The 20,143-nt window shown below is 43.1% G+C and overlaps 11 protein-coding genes across 11 annotated transcripts; 5 read left to right on the forward strand and 6 right to left on the reverse strand.

The window, feature by feature from the left end:
- Positions 1–43: 43 nt before the first annotated feature.
- On the reverse strand, positions 44–1,933 carry BDB00DRAFT_832309 (uncharacterized protein). The gene is made up of 2 exons (XM_053124199.1): positions 1,221–1,933; positions 44–1,081 (listed from the first exon to the last, which is right to left on the reverse strand). The coding sequence occupies exons 1-2, from the start codon at positions 1,750–1,752 to the stop codon at positions 378–380; spliced, it is 1,236 nt and encodes a 411-aa protein (XP_052977730.1). The 5' UTR covers positions 1,753–1,933; the 3' UTR covers positions 44–377.
- A 4,509-nt stretch (positions 1,934–6,442) lies between these two features.
- BDB00DRAFT_832321 (uncharacterized protein) lies at positions 6,443–6,958 on the reverse strand. Its single transcript, XM_053124200.1, has one exon. The coding sequence runs from the start codon at positions 6,930–6,932 to the stop codon at positions 6,717–6,719; it is 216 nt and encodes a 71-aa protein (XP_052977731.1). The 5' UTR covers positions 6,933–6,958; the 3' UTR covers positions 6,443–6,716.
- Positions 6,959–8,002: 1,044 nt separating this feature from the next.
- On the reverse strand, positions 8,003–9,127 carry BDB00DRAFT_483346 (uncharacterized protein). Its single transcript, XM_053117554.1, has 4 exons — positions 8,958–9,127; positions 8,573–8,875; positions 8,385–8,494; positions 8,003–8,305 (listed from the first exon to the last, which is right to left on the reverse strand). The coding sequence occupies exons 1-4, from the start codon at positions 9,039–9,041 to the stop codon at positions 8,263–8,265; spliced, it is 540 nt and encodes a 179-aa protein (XP_052977732.1). The 5' UTR covers positions 9,042–9,127; the 3' UTR covers positions 8,003–8,262.
- Positions 9,128–9,145: 18 nt separating this feature from the next.
- Positions 9,146–10,273, forward strand: BDB00DRAFT_832326 (uncharacterized protein). Its single transcript, XM_053124201.1, has 2 exons — positions 9,146–9,377; positions 9,470–10,273. Exons 1-2 carry the CDS (start codon positions 9,191–9,193, stop codon positions 9,949–9,951), a joined length of 669 nt encoding a protein of 222 aa, XP_052977733.1. The 5' UTR covers positions 9,146–9,190; the 3' UTR covers positions 9,952–10,273.
- On the reverse strand, positions 10,020–10,826 carry BDB00DRAFT_766870 (Pre-rRNA-processing protein TSR2-domain-containing protein; the record flags this gene model as incomplete). Its single annotated transcript, XM_053119624.1, has 4 exons — positions 10,020–10,105; positions 10,235–10,379; positions 10,464–10,561; positions 10,664–10,826. The coding sequence occupies 4 exons, from the start codon at positions 10,824–10,826 to the stop codon at positions 10,020–10,022; spliced, it is 492 nt and encodes a 163-aa protein (XP_052977734.1).
- A 292-nt stretch (positions 10,827–11,118) lies between these two features.
- BDB00DRAFT_874208 (replication factor A protein 3) lies at positions 11,119–11,530 on the forward strand (the record flags this gene model as incomplete). Its single annotated transcript, XM_053127198.1, has 3 exons — positions 11,119–11,205; positions 11,285–11,350; positions 11,423–11,530. 3 exons carry the CDS (start codon positions 11,119–11,121, stop codon positions 11,528–11,530), a joined length of 261 nt encoding a protein of 86 aa, XP_052977735.1.
- Positions 11,531–12,954: 1,424 nt separating this feature from the next.
- BDB00DRAFT_733270 (kinase-like domain-containing protein) lies at positions 12,955–13,885 on the forward strand (the record flags this gene model as incomplete). Its single annotated transcript, XM_053118349.1, has 2 exons — positions 12,955–13,188; positions 13,301–13,885. Coding segments are annotated over 2 exons (819 nt in total), but the record flags the coding sequence as incomplete, so codon positions are not given.
- Positions 13,886–14,198: 313 nt separating this feature from the next.
- On the reverse strand, positions 14,199–15,061 carry BDB00DRAFT_874210 (FAM72 protein-domain-containing protein; the record flags this gene model as incomplete). Its single annotated transcript, XM_053127199.1, has 4 exons — positions 14,199–14,296; positions 14,402–14,526; positions 14,611–14,685; positions 14,772–15,061. The coding sequence occupies 4 exons, from the start codon at positions 15,059–15,061 to the stop codon at positions 14,199–14,201; spliced, it is 588 nt and encodes a 195-aa protein (XP_052977737.1).
- A 374-nt stretch (positions 15,062–15,435) lies between these two features.
- On the reverse strand, positions 15,436–17,262 carry BDB00DRAFT_483294 (DHHC palmitoyltransferase-domain-containing protein). The gene is made up of 3 exons (XM_053117553.1): positions 16,872–17,262; positions 16,532–16,816; positions 15,436–16,434 (listed from the first exon to the last, which is right to left on the reverse strand). The coding sequence occupies exons 1-3, from the start codon at positions 17,094–17,096 to the stop codon at positions 15,631–15,633; spliced, it is 1,314 nt and encodes a 437-aa protein (XP_052977738.1). The 5' UTR covers positions 17,097–17,262; the 3' UTR covers positions 15,436–15,630.
- Positions 17,263–17,667: 405 nt separating this feature from the next.
- BDB00DRAFT_483465 (uncharacterized protein) lies at positions 17,668–18,832 on the forward strand. Its single transcript, XM_053117555.1, has one exon. It carries the CDS (start codon positions 17,852–17,854, stop codon positions 18,620–18,622), a length of 771 nt encoding a protein of 256 aa, XP_052977739.1. The 5' UTR covers positions 17,668–17,851; the 3' UTR covers positions 18,623–18,832.
- On the forward strand, positions 18,569–19,699 carry BDB00DRAFT_483469 (uncharacterized protein). The gene is made up of 2 exons (XM_053117556.1): positions 18,569–18,671; positions 18,796–19,699. Exons 1-2 carry the CDS (start codon positions 18,662–18,664, stop codon positions 19,641–19,643), a joined length of 858 nt encoding a protein of 285 aa, XP_052977740.1. The 5' UTR covers positions 18,569–18,661; the 3' UTR covers positions 19,644–19,699.
- The last annotated feature ends 444 nt before the right edge of the window (positions 19,700–20,143 follow it).

Genomic DNA, 20,143 nt, shown 5'->3' on the forward strand with positions numbered 1-20,143 from the left:
TTTTCGTTCATCGTTATAAGAAAGTGATCCCATCAGGACGGATTTTCTCTATTGATTTTCATGCAAGCCATCGAGATTGGCAGACATAACTATTACGTGGTTTATTGATGATATGGCGGAGGAAGCTGATATGCAGGGCAAGTGTTATTAACAAGTATACAAGATATGCAAATGGAGAACTACGTGTATGATAAAGCGAAAAGGGAGGAGTTAGAAGATATTAGAGATTACAATAGTAGTAGTAGAAGTAGTAGTAGTAATAATGGTAGTGTTACAATGATAAGAGACAAGCAAGAAACATGAGTGATTGAGTGATTGATTGAGTGGGAATATATGTGTGTACGTGCGAAAAGTAAAAGGATGATGATAGCTCCGCCTTATTTTGTCGGAGAAACAAGCTCAAGAGAAGTTGACCTCGGCGAATTCAGGCTGGCTGAGGACGAAGAAGTTGAAATAGCCGAGGAAACGAGCGACACTGGCCGACTCTGCAAAGGATATCCGTCTTCCACCACCACGGCTGTCACCACGTCGTCATACCCATCATTGAGCATGTCTGCATCGTCGTCTTCTTGTTTCATCAAGAGAGCTTCTTCATCACCATCACGACCGCTGGCTTCTTTATCGGCATGGCGGCGGCGGCGAGGACGGTCGCGCTCAATACTGCGTACAAAAGCACCAAGGCTGATTTTCGTGAAACCGAGGTAAGCGAGTCGAGTACGGCAATTCGGATCCAGGGGCGGGAGAAATGGGCGGGAAACAAAGAAGGCGCAGAGTGCAAACATGGAGCCGCCGACCAAATCAATCAGGTAGTGGTGTGTCAAGTACATGGTGGCCCACCACATCCAGACAACGTGGAGGAGACACAATGGCCAGAGTTTGCGTTTGAGGTAAAAGAGAAACAACATCGTCAGCGTGGCATCGGCCGAGTGAAGCGAGGGAAAGGCGCCAAAGACCAAGGGCGAGTGGCCAAACGAGGAGCCATAGAGTTCGAGTCCAAGGATCTTGTCAATTCGGGCCAATCCACCTGCTTCGCCATGAATCGAGTAGTCTGCTGGAGCTGAGCCGTAGGTCATTTCGTACCCTAAGAAGAACGATCCATTTACGCTTGTGTCAGTATGTAGTTTACTCTTCGAAAAAGAAGGGCATTATACACAGCGTACACGGATGTCTTTTTTGGTGGATGACTCCACAATCCCCAGAACAACCCTACAACAACTTACAAGGCGCGGCATTGGGAAAGCATATCTGAGTAAGCACAGCGAATACGTTCATCCAACCGAACGTCAACGCAAACACATCCAAGCAGCCAGGCGGGCCAAAGACAAACAGAATCAAGGCAAAGAGAAAAGGCAGCGAATAGTGAACAATGCCGTAAGGCAGCCATGCGATAATGTCAAGTGCTGGGTGTTGATGGCTTGAGATGAGTTCGGATAAATTGGCGCCGTAGAGGATCCGTTCAAGGGTTGGCAGGATGTTGACAAAGATGTGCTGCGGTCGCCAGTCGGTGGGGATGAATTGCACGGCATAGAAGAGGATGAGGTACCCAAAGACAGGCATGGCCGGGACACTAAAGTGTTTGAGATAAGGCACCATGGTGGAGCCAGCCAAGACGATGCCAAGTGCCAAGCGCACGTACCACGGGGGCGACTGGATGATGATGCCATTCGTCAGGGTGAGGGCAAAGAGGAATACGTGGCTGATATTGCGTATGGTTAGCCAATGGCGTAATCGTTGTTGTATTGACACGCCCATTGCTTTCTCTCGTCTCGTGAGTAATGGCTTCTTTGACACGTTCAGTGAGTGAGTGAGTGAGGGGGAAATGAATGAAAAAGAAGAAAAGAAGAGAAAAGATAAAAAGACAGCAAAGCACGCCCTGCAATTAACCCAAAGGACAGGCGGAACCGAATTTTTTATTTTTATTTTTCTGGATGACACTCCGTTGGGTTTGTGGCAAGCAAAACCGTCAAAGGAGAAAGAAGTCTCTCTCTCTTTCAATACCCGTTCACCCTTCCTCACGTGTCTGAGGCTGACCACATCATGCATCATACAATCATCTGCACCCCAAAAGGGAAATGCATGGGTTTTGTAAATGATAGCAAGCCACCACACTTACTGTGCTTGTTTTAGTATTCCTGAAACTTGGTATCGGCACTTGTTGCAGCTCCCTGCTGACCTCCTCTCCTCCTTCTCAGCCAAAATTTAGACTTCTTTAACTTCAGGCTTAAATTGCGAGATTTTTGGATCCTCTCTCTTGTGTTGTTGTTGTTGTTGTTGTTGTTGTCCCATACTTTCATAGTCAAAGTTCCCTACTGTCCCTTTTTTGTTGTTGATATACTCTTTTTAATGCGTCTCATAGATGCACATGGAAAACGTATTCTACCGAGGTTTCTTGTGTAATAATAATAAAAACCTTAAATTTTCCTTTTTGATATGAAAGGACAAAAACGAAAGTGTCCTGAAAAATACAATTGATAGTTATAGCATAGGCACGGTGACAGGGCATTTTTGAAGGCGACGCTTGATGAAATGGACAAGTATCCCGACATTATCTTGTCATGGATAATGTCCCTATCCATCCATAGCTCTCAGCTGATAGAGGAAAGTATATCAATTCTCGAGGATTTCGATAGGTATATCTTTTTCCATATTCTCCAGAACTAAATCCAATTGAGCAGTTCGGGTCGGTTGTCAAGAGCAAGGTGAAGCGAATCAAGTTCCTGGAAAAAAAAGAATCGCTCATGAACTAGAATTAGTGAGGCTTGCGATAGCTTGTATCCAAGTGATTTCAAAGTGATTTGTTTCTTCATTCCGCCCAATGTTTTACAAAGTGCCTCAAGAGAAGTTACTATGGCACGACATCTGTCCGACGCTTCCTTGGCCAAGACTTACAAGAGAAAGGAAAAGAAAATAAATTTATCGTCTTGGCTCTTTTTTTTTTTGGAAGCTGCTCCACCTAACGAGACATTATCATACGATATGTCACAGATAAGATAAATCACAGTCTGGGATTATCGTAAGTGGGTGCAATTCCCTCTTTTTTTGTTTCACTCTGCACTCGCCACGATAGCTGAAAAGCTTCTCATGTAGTGTATCCCTATAACAGACTCAAATGAGTCCTATAAGGGCTATGATGGCTGTGACGGTAAGCGACTAAGAATAATCCCTGATGTCCTCTGATTTACTAATCATTATGATGTAGAGACTTGCAACAGTTGAAGGATTCTCATCAATGTAATTCAAAATTATATTGCTTATGCTGTTCCCCAAGAATATCATTGCAACCTGATTTTTTTTCTTCTCAAAGATGATGCTTTCAGGGTCTTCATAATAACGCTTGGCCCATCTCTGCGCTGCTCGGATAATTGTCTCACAGCAGCGGAAGCATTCACGCATTTGCTGAAAAATAAACGAAAACATCTAGTCTTATCCTCATCAGAGTAGACTATATAGCGTCGCTTATTGCATAACTCCATATCAATAGCATCGTTCCTCTCATTCGCAACAGGGTGCGTTACAGGAATACAAATATCTTTCAGGAGGTTTATTCGTGAGGAATTGAGTACGAGAACTTGATGTATCAATAGCAAATAACTCCTCGTCAACAGCAAGGTCCATAAGCTCAATTCCGGTTCTCATCAACAACCTGTCCTCGCCCATCTTTGTAGAGAAATTGCATGTTCATTCAGAATCTCTGTAAAATAAACTGTATACAGGAGCGACATGTTGGCTTCATAACACGTGAACACGCCTTTCAGTGACTTTTACTTTCTGAAATGACTGTACACAATACAATAAAACGACCCTATTGACATGAGCCTCTTTAAATTAGAGTCAGGCCCAAGGATTGATTAATCAATCATGTTATATGGCACTGCTCTTTACTACTACGACTACTATGTATGAAGAGACGGTGTGTAAGCAACGAACACACACACACACACACACGAGACACCGCCAGACCCAAACGTTTTTTATTTTGCTCACATTTAGAAAAGCAAGAGTAACCAAAAAACACCACTTCTTGATATGAAGACATTTCTGGTTATGTAGTCTCTTTTAACTTGCTTTACATCCACAATCCGATCGCCACTCCTTAAAATCCTCTAAATAAGAATCCACTCTCTCTGTACGATAAGTTCGCTATTCTACCATGACGTAGATGGAAACAGCACCAAGTTGTTTTATTCAGTGGTGCCGATGCTGTGCGTGTTATTAAATAAAAGTAGCGTCGTTCGCTGTTGAGATACAGTACGAAAAAACAGGTAAAGTACATATTAACCGTGTATGTTCTATTACGCTCAAAAAAAAGTCAATAGGGCGACTTGACTGTCACGTCGCAGAAGAAGCATTATAAACTGCACTAAATGTATACCATGCACAAAATGAGAGATACATTTTCTTACTAGCTTAACATCATGAAAATCTGGGGGCGAAAGAAAGTAAAAAAGACATATATCTCTGTCTTTTTTTTTTGTGTTTCATAGCAGTGAGTTTACTTGACGGCAGCTACTGTGGGGTCATCATACTTTTATGACATGCCGCTCTTAGGTGCCAAGTTGTGGAGCCTGTGGCGGTAGCTAAAAATATATCCTCGTGGTACAGTATTGGCGCCAATATATTAAGGTGATATACTGTAACTGTACACATTTAGGGTATTTCTTGTCTGCTGCCAAGGGGGATGGATTGGTGTTATAGAACCATTTAACTTGGAGTTCATCTCGTAGTATCATTTACGATCCGTACGGCTAAGCAGCAACTTTTAACCACAAATTTGAACCCCCGGGTGGCGCCTGTTCTCTCGAGATAGTATGTCGTTTTTCGTTTACTAGGTTTAAGGTACGTAGGCACTGGAGAACCGAGGGACCCTCTATTATAGCAAGTTACAGATAGCCCCCTTCTCTCTCTCTCTCTCTGTGTGTGTGTTCTATATAATTTCAAAAGTCAGTCTGTTGTTGTTTTGGCTATTTCACATATTGACCATTTCCATCATCTCATAGGATCGAACCCGTCTGTTAAGGCCTTGTACATGCGTTAAATAGAACACCGCTATTTGCATTGCTTCTACGAAGGAGCTTATTCTCAAGCTGATTTAACGATGGAGTAATATCTACCTAACCGAAATCAACCGCAAGAATGGATGACCGGCTCAAAGTGTAGAACGCTGCATTTTAGGGTATATACACAGTTTAGGTCCGGTGCATCTGAAACCGCATATTGCCTTTTGCATCGTTGTTTATCATCACGAATGCTATCAAAACACATTTAAACTTTGTTGACGATGAAAAAAAAAAAAATAGAGAGGGCTGGGACAGTCATAGGAATTGGATACGTCGAAAGCAAATCAATACAAATGGGTCTATGGATTGGATGGAACGATGAGTGATACTAAGATGAACGTTTCTTAGTTATCACAGCAGATGGGCCGTGTACATATTTACGAATTGTCGGTCCCGTGACTCTCGTTTACCTATCACTGCAACCTACCTGCGATGCATGCATTGTTGTTGTTGTGTTGTTGTTGCTGTGCGTATGTATACAGTAATATTCGGTTTATTTTTTGCCAATGATACACAAACATGCGTTGTCATGCCTGTGATATCCTGTATGTAACATTCTTTACATCCAACAAGTTAGTAAATGATTTATTTTAAGACGTATGCTGCATTTTGCATAAGCCGAGTAATGCATGTTATACATAATAATCAATCTCGGTAAATATACAACGAAACGTCAAATGCTGTGGAATCAAAACAATCGAAAAAGGCTGGGTTGTTGTGTCATACATAATTATATACCATGATAAGCGCAAAATATAGAGTAAATTACATTACTAGGTGCTTTTGCCTTTCCATCACCCATAAAAGTATTTAGTGTCGCTTCTGATTTATCATAAAAGGCCTCTGCTGTCTTGACATCACTTGGAAATAAAATATATAGAGTTTAAAAATTGCAAGTAGATGAATATATCCATTTTTGCAAAACTGTACTTTGCTTATAAGTTACTTTAAAAAATTTTGAATCAATGTTCCCCACCAGGTCGTGTCTTGGTGAAATGTCACAGAGATGATGCTTTCGCGTAATGTAATAGTAGTAGTAGTAGTAGTAGTAGTAGTAGTATATTGTGAGATTTATGTACCTGATGTATGTAGTAAATGCATTGAGCCCATAAATACAGTATGAAGTTGGTTCTGCATACCGTATGACAAAAAGAAGCTTCTATGAACTGACATGCAACATACTCCCTCCCCCCCACTTTAAAAAGAAGAAAAAGAAGCAGACTGTGCATTTTGAAATGCTATAGGTTTTTAATATTTGCATGATGCAATAACAATGGCATGATGCTGCTATCAAAAGTTATGGTTGCATACACGCACCTGCACACACTCTAAAAAAAAAGTAACGGCAAATTATTTTATCATATATCTGACCGTTTCCTAGGGCTGATACACACACCGTGTGGGATGAAAGTCAAGACAACAAGTGTCTGTTTACATTTGAAATATCTTTATACTCAATGTTGCTGCTATTATGCGCGGAAATGAGATTACTCGTGTATTCACACAAAAGATTGAAATGGATATAACTGGGAATGCGATACGGACGGGAGGCTAATGATTTTTTTTTTTTGGGGGGGGGGTTTGGGAATGTAAACAAATGCTTAAAAGAAAAAAAAAAGAGCTCGTATTTGATGTTATATGCAAATGATGGGCTTAATACTATAAGCCCTTGTCCTTGTTGGACGATGATGATGATGTACAAGTAAGCTTTTGTCGTATCCCATCCACAGTCGATTCAAGTTGTTCAATCAACGCATCACCATTGCTTTGGATTTTTTCGATTTCTTTGTGAACCAACACGTTGATATATTCTTCGACTGTCATGTTGAGATGTTCCTCCGTAAGCGGTTCGTAGACGTGCTCGATCTCCTCCATGTATTGTTGTTGTTGTTGTTGTTGTTGTTGTTGTTGTTGCATCTCTTTTTGTTTTTCCATCATTGTATCTTTGTTGATAACGTCATCAGAGGACTTGTTGGTACTACTAGTGTCATTGTTTCCACGACGATGATTAGTAGCGTCGTCATCGTCATCATCCCCGGACCCTTCTTCCGGCATCCACAAAGAACGATTCGAATAGCTTGGATAGACGCGTCGCGTAGGTGAACTGGGTGGTGAGAATGGCTTTAATCGCTTTCGTGGATCGTCGTCGTCGTCGTCCGGATCGTTCCTGTTCACAGCACCGGCACGGCCATGACTGCTACCATCCAAATCAACGTCGTTCAAACTTAGTATTCCGCTTTGTTTGATACGCGATACTTGGGTGTTTGGAGTACTTTGCATTCGGATGCCTTGTAGTAGTAGTGGATTGCGATAGTTGCCAACCGGACGGATGGGCGAGAGTGTCAATGCTTCAAGATCGTTGTCATCATTGAGTCCATCGAAGCGTACAGGTGTTGAAGAGGTTGCTGATAATGATGATGGTGATTGGAATCGTTGTGGTATGGGCGAAGCGTCTGCTGTTGTGCTAGGAGTTGCTGTTTGTTGTACATTTGGAGGAGCTGTTTGAGTGGGTGATGGCGATGGTTGGGCAGTAGTGGATGGTGCTGTTTCTTGCTGCTGTTTCTGTTGTTTGGGTATGGCTTTTCCTTTGCCCTTGTCCAGCTTTCGCTTGAGTGCTTTTTTAGCTGGTATGGCTACTGCTGTTGCTACTGCTGCTATCTTTGCTGATGTATCAGATTGTCGCATTTGCGTATATTGTTGTTGTGGTTGACTCTGCCGTCGTCGATCACGATGATTTGGCTCTTCAGGAACAGGGGTCGATGACGATGACGACGATGACGACGATGGAGGTTGAGCAACAGGTTCTGTGAGTTGCTTTGGTAAAATGGACGGCTGTTGTTGTTGTTGTTGTGGTTGAACCTTTTTCGAATACGTGAAAACGACACGATCGCGTTGCGCATACGCTTTACCGATATCCCATATACTATCATCAATCGACGCTGAGTGCTTTTTGGAGGGTGCAGTAGGTTCACACTCGGCAACGGATTCTGAAGGTTGAGGTCGTGGTGGTGGTGGTGGTTGTGCAAAAGTAGGAAGAGCAACAGTAGGAGCAGCAGCCGTAGGTGGTGGTGTTTGTGCTTTCGATGCTCGTAGTTGTTGTCGTGTTACTGGTCCGTGTATTGAACTATCTCCATTTTTCTACAAAACACCCGAGTTTAGCCATTGTATTCTTCTCAAGCCTTCTAGATCATCCTCCCTCACAGATTCACATATTTACAAAAAATGCACATGATGGCGCGTGTTGTGCCCTAAATGAATAAAGTTAATACAAGGCCTTGCTGTCTCTGCAAAATCATAGTTTTCTGGAGAGGGGGCGGGATAACATACAATAAATCCGTCGCTCGATCCATCCCGGTAACCGTTGCTAAGCAATGAGCACATGCCACACGGTCAATGTGTTTCTTTATAGGCGCATAATAAAATCCAGATTCTGCGAGCTAGTAAAAAAGAAAAAAAAAACAAGCAAGGGCGTTTGTAAGAGGGAATATACATTTCAAAACCAAAATTTGACATACCTTTTTCGCTGTAGGCAGTTGCTTGCGCGCCATGGATTTCGGGGGCCACTGTGTATTCTTTTTAAACGTGCGTACGCGTGCCGAACTGAGTCGCGTCGATTTTGGATTTTCCGGCATAGGGAGCGCGTGTTCGGTGTGCGGGAAAGATAGGATAACCCATGGACAATCCGGTGCCATGCGTCTGTGTCGTTCCAAGGGATCGCCATCGTTACGCCATCGATCGAGTCGTGCATCACACAAAAAGCAGATAACACTGTCTACTCGTGAAGGTGCTGGCGAAAAGTAAAATCCACTTCTAGCAAGCTGATTCCATTAGGACCAATTAAAAAAAGAAAGAGACAATTAATTTTATAAAGCCACGGAGCGAATGAGGGTTAAGTCATACAGTTTCTGCAGAAAGACGCCCTTTGTGTGGCCATTTGCGGTGATTGTTGTGAAATGAATGGAGTCGATTGTCGTATATATTCATACAGGGTAGTGAGAGTTTTTGGTAAGGAAGGAGGTTGGGGGAGAGTTTTCAAGAACAGCAAGTCCCTGAGGTAAAATTATAGAGACAGCAAGGGAAAAAAAATTCTCTTTTTCTCTTGGGTTCTTCTATCCTTTATAAACAGCAAAAAAATGAGCGAAGAAGGAGGCATAACGACTTTTTGTATTGAATACGCCAAGGTGGATAAAGCCGACTGTACACAATGTGGCAAGGTTATTCCACGCCATTCGTTACGGACAGGCGAGATCTTTCGGAAAAGCAAATCAGAAAAGAAAAAGTCTGCAAAGCATAGTTGGTACCATTTCCGTTGCTGGAAAGGTAAAAATGAAAAATTCGATCTGGGGGAACATTGCGATTTCAAGGGGGTTTTTTTATAGAGATCATTAACTGAAAACTGGCAAATTGTATAGTACCCGAGTTAATTGTAAAGTTACCGATCGAACAGTTTCGAGGATACCCAGCTTTGAAAGAAAAGGATCAAAAGAAGGTGCAACGCGTGATTGAAAAAGGAGTGGGAGCAGTATGGTCGGATGTTAGCGAAAAGCCATTACCGCCCAAGGATCAAACGGAGATTGACGACGACGACGCGGCATTGGAGCCAGTACCTAAAAAGCAAAAGGAGGAGGCAGAAAAAAATAAAAAGACGACGCCAAAAAAGAGAAAGCAGGACCATGACGATTTGACAGCTCAATTGACAGGAGTACAGCAACCACCGCCGTCGTCCAAGAAGAGCAAAAAGGGTGGCAAGCATGCTGCTAGTAGTAGTAGTAGTAGTAGTAGTAAAAATGACACCAAGCAGCTAGAAGAAGTCATCACATTGGCCAAAGACGATCAACTTGAGCTTGAAAGCATCGCCAAGGAAATCCAGAAATTAACAAAGAAGAAAAAGTAATGTATGTACGTGTATTATGTATATAAGAAATAAGGAATTTTGGAGTATATGTTATGTACTTTTGTTGGTTATCTACGCTTGTATGATACAGTTTCGAATCCATCGTCGTCGATCTCGGGTTCGGGTTTTGATGGACGAGGTGGTCCGTTGTCGTCTTGATCCATATCCTAGTTGACAAGTGTCAAAGGAGCTATATTTAAGGAGAGGAAAAGAAAAAAAAAGGGAGATTGCTCTCTTACCACATCATCATCATCGCCATCGTCTGGTCCTTCTTCTCCACTACTGTCATTGTCATCCTCGTCGTTATTCTGTTGTTGCCGAGAAGCAGTTGCCGGCTGTCGTGATTGGTATTTCTCTTTTAATCGTTCGACTTCGGTAAAGTTGCCACGGATACATTGATGATACACCTCGACAAGATGCTTAGCAACCTATTAATAGAAACACACACACACATTTCCCTTTAGCAATTTGTTTTTTAAAAAAAAAAAGACGGTAAGGCAATGATTTGTTACCAAGTAGGACGAGTCATCCTCGAGGATGGTTTGAAACTCGTCGGTCATGATCTGATCCAAGATAGTTTCAATGTCTTCCACGTCCAATTTTTTGCCGTCTAAACTTTACTTGTTAGCACCCAAATGTGTAAATATATATTCTACGACCCATCCGTGCATAAGGAGGAGGAGGAGGAGGAGGAGGAGGAGGGAGGGCTTACTTGAACCAAAATAGTCAACAATCACGCCAATCAACCAGTCTCGCTTCTCGGCCGATTCAACACCTCCCCAATCCTGTTCTACTGCCAAATTCAGTGCAGTCCATGACTTGAGAATGTATTCTACGCCTTGTTCAAAGGCAACCTTGTTTGGATGTTCTGCCATTGTTCGTTCGAGAAAAAAAAAGAAACCTTTTTTTTTTCAAAAGCAGGAAAAAGTTTAAAGCAGCCCAAGAGTGACTTGTAGTTGTGTTCCAACAAAATTTAGAGCATGCGCGTTCAAAAAATTCCAGACGCGCAACAACTTACCATACACGGTTCGTTTGCAACACACGCTGCGGAAAAACTACGCGTCTTTTCTCCAGCCCTCTTTTTTTTTATTCTTCCAATTTGCATACCCTACGTTATAAAAACATTCGTTCTCTATTCCAACAAAGCCTTTACATTCATCAATAACAATGGACAAACCTACACCACGCATCAACTCTGCTTTACGAGAAAACTATGTCGAACGCACTATCCGAATCATTGGCAAGATTGTCACTGTACGTCCCCCCCTTCAATCACCCCACTCTTTTTGACACACCATGGGAGGAAACCAATAACTTGATTATTGTCAAATAGTTTTCAGGCGAAACAGCAGTGATTGAAGCACCTGATCATGGGCACGTCATGATCAAGTTGAATGGGGTAAGTGTATATAAAATACACGTGTGTGTATGTGTGATACAATACTTTAACTCCACCTAAACGTGTACGTAGGAAAGTAACTGGAGTGGAAGCTTCGTTGAAGTGATTGGTCGCGTTGAGAAAGACTTTAGTATCATGGAATTCAAGTCAGCGAACCTTGGTGATGAATTTGGCAAGTAGGAACATTCAGGGGGGGGAGAGAGAGAGAGAGAGAGAAGGGTGTTAGGAGCAATGAGGGCTTTTTGCTTATTTGGGGGTGGTTGTGCGTGGAGCGAAAATGAGTGAGCTGCAAACTAGAAGCAGGCAGGCAGGGCGATCTTATTTAGAAAACGCTTGTCGTGGAAAAGATATTAACAGCAAATGATGTTGGGTCGGTGTAGATCTGGAGCTGGCGAACAAGGTTGTGGAGTACGGACAAAAGTACAAGGAGATCTTTGAATAAACGTGTATATATATATATATATATGTATACTACTGGCAGTGGTGTCTAGGATGACAAAGGTGATGATGATGGTGGTGACGATGTGCACGTCTATGCATGGAATAGGCAGATCAATCACAAAGAGCCCGTTATTTTTTTGAGGGGGTGTGCGGATTGCGTACTTTACTATTGTAGAGAGAGAGCGAGAGAGAGAGAGTTGGGGGCCCTGCATGCAATGTATAAAAATAATACACCACTAGCCTGCTCTCTTTTATTACACTTTTTCTTGTTCTTTTCCTCTTCTCTTCCCTTCCGCTTCCTCTCTTTCAAAGCACTGCAGTAACAACCAAGAGAGAGAGAGAGAGAGCTTCTCATGACGACCCTTCTGCTCAATGACAACTATCCAATCCATCTCAACGACGAGGACAACGACACCAGCACCAGCAGCAGTGATGACAATAGCAGCCTTCATCAGCAGAACCAACAGCAAGGCCAGCAGCAACAGCACCAGCAACAGCAACCTACCATCATTTTATCGCCTCCACCGTCCAGTCGTCCCCGCAAACGCAGTTTCCGAGGACTGTTCAAGCAGCCACCACCACCTGCATCCGTCCTAGGCCGACGCTTTTCAAACCTATCACTGCGTAGCAACAACTCCTCTAGCCCATCGACATCACGCCCGCCATCACCCTCATCCAGCGAGACAGTGGGTGCAGCTGCTGTTGCTGCATCACTTGCAGCGGCTTTAGCTGTGGGTCAACAAAACCAAAACAACAACAACAACAACAACAACAAGGACGAGCAAGCAACGCCAGTGTCAGCAACAGCAACGACAGCAGAAAGTAGACTGCATCCGAATGCTGCCTACTACCACCAAAAATTGGAATACCCACCATCACCTTCCTCCAGCCTATCCGCACCAAAGTCAGATTCGCCTACGACCATGTTTAGCGAAATGAAACGAGTCTTGTCACAATATCAACAGATCCGTCATCTTAGTATACGACGACGCAAATCCAATGCAACCCTTGATGAACGACAACAACAACCAGGACCCTCATCATCCGATACACCACCGAACGGCAGTACTACTACTAGTAGTCATCATCATAATAATAATAATACACTAGCGAAACCACTCAAGTTGAATGACAAGTATGGTCCTTATCGCAAAGGAAAAGTCATCGGCAGTGGCGCCACGGCAGTCATCAAGCTTTTGGATCTGCAGCATCAACCAGGGACGACCATTGCGGTAAAGACGTTCCGTAAACGAGACCGAGACGAAACCGAGCGAGAGTATCACAAGCGCATGACAAGCGAGTTTTGCATAAGCAAGGTGCTCCGCCATGCCCATATTGTAGAGACATTCGACCTCGTGCAGGATCACAAAAACCGGTGGTGCAGTGTGATGGAATACGTAAAATACAACTACTCTTCTTTCTTTCTCCCTTCCTTATATAGAGTTCTTTATTAATAACGACCGTATATTCCTTTTTTCAATTCATGCATATGGACGACCTCTATGCTAGTGCTCGGGAGGCGACGTATTCTCAGTACTGCAAGATTTCGATCTAAACGACACCGAAATCGACTGTCTGTTCAAACAGCTCTTGCTGGGCTTACAACACATGCATCAATGCGGTGTTGCCCACCGTGACATCAAGCCCGAAAACCTGGTCATGACAAACGAAGGCGTGCTGAAAATCACCGACTTTGGCGTGGCCGATGTTGTCCAGACCTGCTTTGACGACAAGGCACGCGAGTCTCGGGGTCAATGCGGGTCCGAGCCATACTGGCCACCCGAATTATTCATCAACAGTCAACAACAAGGTGTTGTTACTGAATACAATGGTCGTGCTTTGGATGTATGGTCGGCTGCTGTCACATGGCATTGTTTCATTTATCGTCATATTCCGTTCATACAAGCGTGTAACAAAGATCCAAACTATGTCGAGTATATGGCTAGACGGCCCTTTCGGACGTGGGTCCCGCTCTCGAAATGCAATGATCAGGAAAAAGAGTGTCTGTATGGCATGTTTGATCCAAACCCGGACACACGTTGGACCGTGGATCAATGTATTGAGTCTGCTTGGATACAGTCCGTCAAGATATGTACAAGTGAACGTGAACATCGCCATCACATCTTGGCATGAATTCATCTATTTTTTTTTTGTTTTAGATACACTTTTAGTAGTATTTTTATTATCATTAATTAAAAGACCCTTTCCACCCCACCCATCTGTCCTTCCTTCCTTCATTTCATCTCATATCATTTACCATATAAAACATGCACGCGCAGAGATCTACACTATTGAATAAACTCTGTCATGTGCAAGAGTGAGGTGAAAATTTATATTATTGTTCTTCCGGCTAAATTATTATGGCAAGTCTATAGTAGTAATAAGTAGTAGTATGAATAGTGCGGCTTTATCGGCACATTTGATCATAAGGAATCGTCGTGCCCATCAAAAAATCGAAATCTTGTTCTGCACGAGGAAGATTATTCCACAATACAGTCCGTTTTCCTTTTTTTTTTTTAAAAAAACGATTCCGCATGGTTAGTTTCTCTCTCTCTCATTCCCTTTTCTTATATTGCCTATTAAAACTAAATTTAGAAAAAGGCGATCTACCTGATATATCTTTGCGCTCTTGCGGCTGGCATGCATCTGAATGAAACATCCAGAAATGACCATTGTTTCCTGCTTGAAGACATCGATGACAAGGAGCAACGACGTGATAACCAATAATGTTGCCACTGCAGGGTAAAATCATGAACTCATTTAGCAACGCGTGTTATTTTTAATTCATGCTCCTGTTTCGCATAATAAAAGAAATTTACCAATCTCGACACGCGACATCACGGATACGACAGTGACACGTTCGTGTAAGATAGTCCTTGTCCATTAACTGGATCCTACAAATATATATACCACAATTTTACCCCAAGCGTTTAGAGAAAAAGTTCTTTTTATTTAAAGATGATGAGGATCCATCACTTACGATGTCGCAGGTATATCAGTACTGTATAGTTCAATCTTGGTGTCAGCCAACAGAATTGCTCGCATCCCGCGGGCGCATACGATGGTCCGACAATGTTTGCATAACAATCGATACACTGGTTTCAGAGGTGCCACGGCGCTGCCACGAACTGCTGAAGTCGGTGGTGTCGTAGTTGATGTGGTAGTAGCACTAGTACGAAGGGTAGTATTGTTATCATTCACTGGAGTTGAAGTTGTTGTTGTTGTTGCTGCTGTGGATGATGCCGGCGCGTTAATGTTATTCGTGCTCATAGAGTACGTAGTAATAATATATTACGAAAAAAAATGATTTTCTTTATAGAACAGTTTGTTATTATTACACAGAAAGAGAGAAAGAGTGAAGGAGTTATACGGAAAGAAAAAAAAAGAAACGAAAAGCAAAAACGTATAAATAATAATAAGAATAATAGTAGTAGTAGTAGTATTGGTGGTGGTGGTGGTGGTGGTGGATAATAACAATAACAACAATATACCTCCGAGCTATCTGTAACAAAACACAACAAAGACTGTGTTATCGTTGTGTTTTGTTGTTGTTGTTGGTGGTGGCGGTGTGTTGTGTATGTTGGGTATAGAACATTACAACGACCAACAACAAAAAATCTCGGACAATTTGAGTTGGTTGGTAGGAACGGGGCAGGGTGGCGGGCGGATATACGAGTGGATGGCTTATGTTCGAGGAGATGTTTATGGGCTTTTTTTTTCTTGGAGCATGACGTTTGAGACGGAGGAGGAGGATGATCATGATAAGGAAAATGTGGAGGAGAGAAGGAATTATTATAGGGGGGGAGGGTAAGCCCGGAATGAACAACACCTCTCCATTATCACCGATGAGACATTTCAAATGTCTCTTTGGAACATGTCGGAAACTTTGCAGTGTGGTCGACAAGCGTGGAAGACGACGCAAATGTCATTACCGAGGCTGGCGTAGTAGGATTGAAACTGCTGGTACTTGCGCGTGTATGGACCCGAGGAGGTGCACTAATAACCAACGTGGAGATTTCCTCTTGAATACTTTTATGATGACGATGATGCCGTCGTCCTCGTCCAATCGCTTTTTCTTCGTCGTCGTCATAGTGTTCATCATCATCATCGTCGTCAACATCATCGATATTTGCATAGCCATGATAACTACTGTTGTTGCTATGGATACGACGACGCTGACTGTTCTTCTTTTTGTTGCCATGGTGATGGTGATGGTCGTCAATCACACTATGTTCGTCACCGTCTTGAACCTCTTGCATTTCTTCCTCTAATTCCTCTTCCTCTTCTTCTTCTTCGTCGTCAATGATTTCTTGCCAGGAGCCGTCTTGTTTCCGTACAGGAAACTGCAAGCCGTCGCCACGCATACGTTGTGGCCAGAACCAAAAAATCGGCTGAGATCCGAGCACGGCACAGATATTGCGAAACAGACCGAGGTTGTAAGGGTATCGAACGCTGGTGATCTTGTCCAGGCTTTTAAACGTCAATGCGGTGCCCTTTTCCCATCCTTCAATCGTCGTCGTGTTGGTCGTCAAGCAGTAGACATGATAGCCGCTCAGAATGCCGACAGTGACAATGGCAGCGGCTGCCAAGATGAGATTGATCGATAGAAATGCCGCTTCTACATTGGATGGAAGTACATTGTGCTACCCACATGCTTATTAATTATTTGTTTGAATATCCCACAATTGCGAGAGAGAGAAAAAAATTGACAACTGAGGAAAACTACTATGCAAAACTTACAGAGTTCATGTCGCTGATTATTTGAGCCAATCTGCAGCTTAACAAGGTGAACAGATAGATGGAGCTGACAAGGACATAGACAATAAAGCGGATAAAGTGGCCATAGTTGGCAAAGCCAACACAGTTGTTGATCCACGGACAATGGTGATCCATTTTTAGCACACAACGATTGCAACTGCTGCAGTGATGCGTTCGTGGTGGTTTGTAGTTGTTGCATGTTTTGCAGTAGCGTGGAGCGTGTGTCGATCGTTTGACTTCGATGCAGATATCTTTTGGATCGGGCATCTGTGTAGTCATGAGTATGTGTATGTTGATAATTTTATAATGACGACAAGCTTACCCAGTTGCCAGGCACGGTCCCTGGATCAGTCAGACACACCAGGGAGTAGTTGATGTAAATCATAACGACACATACGTTGAACGGGATGAGGATGAATAAAGTTGACAGGGTTGCGCCACCTAAAAAGTTCCAGAGCACAAAGATTTGTGAAGTGTATGCGACAAATGTTGTAAGTATCGCCACGCTGCCGACGACGAGCTGTCCGCGTAGCTCTTGCCAAGTCATTGAAAGATAGATTATTAAGGTAGGTTGGAGGTAGTAAAAGAGATCGTCGCCAGTGAGAAAGAAAAGAGAAAGAAGGAAAAGAAGCGTGATAATAGGCTCTCTTTTTGTTTCTGTGAAGTAGAATAAAAATAAGGGGATTCTTGAGAAGGAATTGGGGGAAGCGGGGGGTTGTTGGATGTTTGTGATGTGTGTGGGTGTGTGTGTGTAATGTGTATATATTCTCGTTGACTGGGTAAACAACGTTCGGTTCGGGGGAAGAGGGATCCGGGACCCGATCGTTTGGATATGTAATTTGCTGGGACTACTATGCGCTTTGGTAGAATGGAATGCAATCTATATTGATCGCGTCGAGTACATTGCAAAAGAAGTATGAAGATTAGCCTGTAATAATATGTGCTGTGTTAGTGTGTTTGTGCGCACGGGAGAAGAAGAACGAAAGAAACAAAAGAATATAAGGCGACGTACGTTGTAGTAGAAAAAAAAAGAGAGAGAGAGAGAGCCTGCACACTGCCATGGCTCTTGCCTTATCGAACCACTAAACTCGTGCTCCCGAGCAATGGAGCGGACTGATCTCTCTTCTCTCTGTGTGCACAATTCTTCTTTCTCTCTTTGTGTTACCCGAACTGTTGTCCACCTGGGATATACTTGACTGATACCTTTAACCATATTTATAAACACGTACACGAACACACTTGAACACACGCATACAAAGCACACATAACGTCGGAACAAGCAATAAAAAAATTTCCTCCCAAATGAGTTGGAATGTCCAAGACAGTATTGAAATTGGTCTGTCACACCTCTACGAACATTCACCAGGAGAAGCTTACGAATGCTTCACCTCGGCTTTGAATCTCGAGCCCAACAATGAAGCCGCGCTTCACTACCGTGCTCAAGTCGCCATGCAATTATACGACAAGCGACGCGACACTGCATTGGACGACATTGAAGCCGCCATACGAGCCAATCCATTCAAAGGCGAACTCTACCTCCTCGAAAACGAAATCCTCCTCAGCAAGAACGCATATCCAGAAGCGCTTACGCGACTCAAGAAAGCTCCCTTTAAAATCTTCCACAATGACCCGAAAATCACAGAGATACGCGAATTGTACGAAAGGCAAGAAAGGGCCCAGCTCAACCATGTGGTCAAGATGCCACCCGAAGTGATATACGGAATCTTGATGGCCTTGCCGTTCTCGTCGCGTGTAAAGTGTCTGGCCGTGTCCCGGCAGTGGCGAGAGACGTTCAGCAGGATACCCGACTTGTGGCGTGATCTCGACTATTACTCGGTCTTGCTTGATAAAAGGACTAGGAACTTGACGAATCATTATCATCCTTACACTACGTATAACGATCATGTTCGGACATCGGTGCATCATTCCGAAGGCAGCGTTGCGGCTAGTTTAGACCTGTTTATGCAGTGGGCGGACGTTCGAAAACTCAGAATTCCTTTGACAAACAGTGTCATTGAAAAACTCGTTCAACGACGCCCGGCTTTGACTGAAGTCGGTAAGTATTTTGATTAGCAGTAAAGGTGCTTTATTAGTTACTAATTAACAACAAGGATGAGGAAAAGTAAGGGAGAGAAGGAGAGTATATGCGGTGCATTGATTGGATGTGTGGGGGGATCAGAAGGAGGAAAAAAGGGGAAGATTAATGCGCTAAAATACAAAAAAAAACCTCCATTGTTCTATGATAGCTTTCATGGGTGGCATGACTACTGTCGATCCTCTCGTACTAGAACTGATGATGCGCGAAATTGGATCGACTTGGTGCAAAGTAGAGTTCGATTCTGCTATTAAGCCTTTCGTCTTTTCTCACAGTGCATCCATGTACTGTCCCGAGCTTACTGAGTTGACCGTTCATCAAGGACACTGGCACCACAACATGCCTGCTCCCTTGGCTCGACTACTACGACCCATCCCTAGCCTGACGACGCTCTGTCTATGCCACTGCTACTTTTCCACCATCTTCCCCATCATTTCCCAGTTATGCCCTGGGCTCACCGAGCTGACGGTCGAAGGGAGCGAACAGATCATGTTTATGACGCCGAATTTCTATACCATGCTACGCAGTGCCAAGAATTTGAAACGTTTGACCTTGCGAGACAAATTTGCAACCGGTGCGGCCAACTTGACGCCGTTTGTACGCGATCATCAAGTCGAGTACCTCGACATCAATGACTTTCCCGTCACCCGAGTAGGCATGTTGGCGTTGGTGGATGCTATACAACAAAAGCAGGAACGGGAAAAATATCTCGCTGATGGTAGCGATACTGTCACCAAGATGGTGTTGAAATGCTATGATCGACAGTTTGTGCTGGATCGACCAGAGACTTTGGCAGAACTCAAGCACACGATCGACGAAAAGCAGCCATCAACAGTACGTGTGGTGGTTTACGATTCGGCCGAAGAAGAAGCAGAGGAAAGGGAGGAGGATGAGGATGAGGATGATGATTATCAATATGACTTAATGAGAAGTCAGCTGTATGCTCTATTTAATGAGGAGTTTCACAACAATTACGATCCTTCTTTTGATTTTTATTGAAAGAAAAAGCATAGCCTACCATTCATCGTTTTACCCGACTTGACCACTTTGTATATTCACCATCTCTCATTCTTCTTACTTATCTATCTTTTTTTTTACACCATGTATCCTCTAATCATCCACTTTTTTTCTGGTCTGTCTATCTTCTGATTGCCACCCCCTGCTTCTTTTCAAAAAAGAGGTTTTTGTTGTTGCTACCGTCAATGACGAGCTTATAGTTGTATAAACTTGCTGTAAATAGTGAAAAACTTCTCTTATCATCCATATTTGTTGCATATACATACGTTGTTTACCCACAATGCTTGCATCTATATTTGCACATACATAGCATACACACATGCTGCAGCACATCATCATCCATCATCTCACTTAAAAATAGATCCGTATGATATCACGCACATGTTTTTTTTTATATCTTCTTGGTACATTTACAAAGTACGCAGCTAAATAAACATACTTAATAAAGATGTGCATATGATATACTGAGCTAAATATACTCT

Source organism: Zychaea mexicana, assembly GCF_025766255.1.
Source record: "Zychaea mexicana strain RSA 1403 chromosome Unknown BDB00scaffold_57, whole genome shotgun sequence".
NCBI classification, from domain to species: domain Eukaryota; kingdom Fungi; phylum Mucoromycota; class Mucoromycetes; order Mucorales; family Lichtheimiaceae; genus Zychaea; species Zychaea mexicana.

Coding starts and splice junctions, on each gene's coding strand:
- BDB00DRAFT_832326 (XM_053124201.1), top strand. CDS start 9,191: ATGAGCGAAGAAGGAGGCATAACGACTTTTTGTATTGAATACGCCAAG. Junction 9,378..9,469: donor CCATTTCCGTTGCTGGAAAG/GTAAAAATGAAA, acceptor CAAATTGTATAG/TACCCGAGTTAATTGTAAAG.
- BDB00DRAFT_483294 (XM_053117553.1), bottom strand. CDS start 17,096: ATGACTTGGCAAGAGCTACGCGGACAGCTCGTCGTCGGCAGCGTGGCG. Junction 16,817..16,871: donor GGACCGTGCCTGGCAACTGG/GTAAGCTTGTCG, acceptor ATGACTACACAG/ATGCCCGATCCAAAAGATAT. Junction 16,435..16,531: donor TAATCAGCGACATGAACTCT/GTAAGTTTTGCA, acceptor GCATGTGGGTAG/CACAATGTACTTCCATCCAA.
- BDB00DRAFT_483346 (XM_053117554.1), bottom strand. CDS start 9,041: ATGAATATATACGACAATCGACTCCATTCATTTCACAACAATCACCGC. Junction 8,495..8,572: donor AACTGCCTACAGCGAAAAAG/GTATGTCAAATT, acceptor CTTTTTTACTAG/CTCGCAGAATCTGGATTTTA. Junction 8,306..8,384: donor GATCGAGCGACGGATTTATT/GTATGTTATCCC, acceptor TTATTCATTTAG/GGCACAACACGCGCCATCAT.
- BDB00DRAFT_832309 (XM_053124199.1), bottom strand. CDS start 1,752: ATGGGCGTGTCAATACAACAACGATTACGCCATTGGCTAACCATACGC. Junction 1,082..1,220: donor CTTTCCCAATGCCGCGCCTT/GTAAGTTGTTGT, acceptor CGTTCTTCTTAG/GGTACGAAATGACCTACGGC.
- BDB00DRAFT_832321 (XM_053124200.1), bottom strand. CDS start 6,932: ATGGAGGAGATCGAGCACGTCTACGAACCGCTTACGGAGGAACATCTC.
- BDB00DRAFT_483465 (XM_053117555.1), top strand. CDS start 17,852: ATGAGTTGGAATGTCCAAGACAGTATTGAAATTGGTCTGTCACACCTC.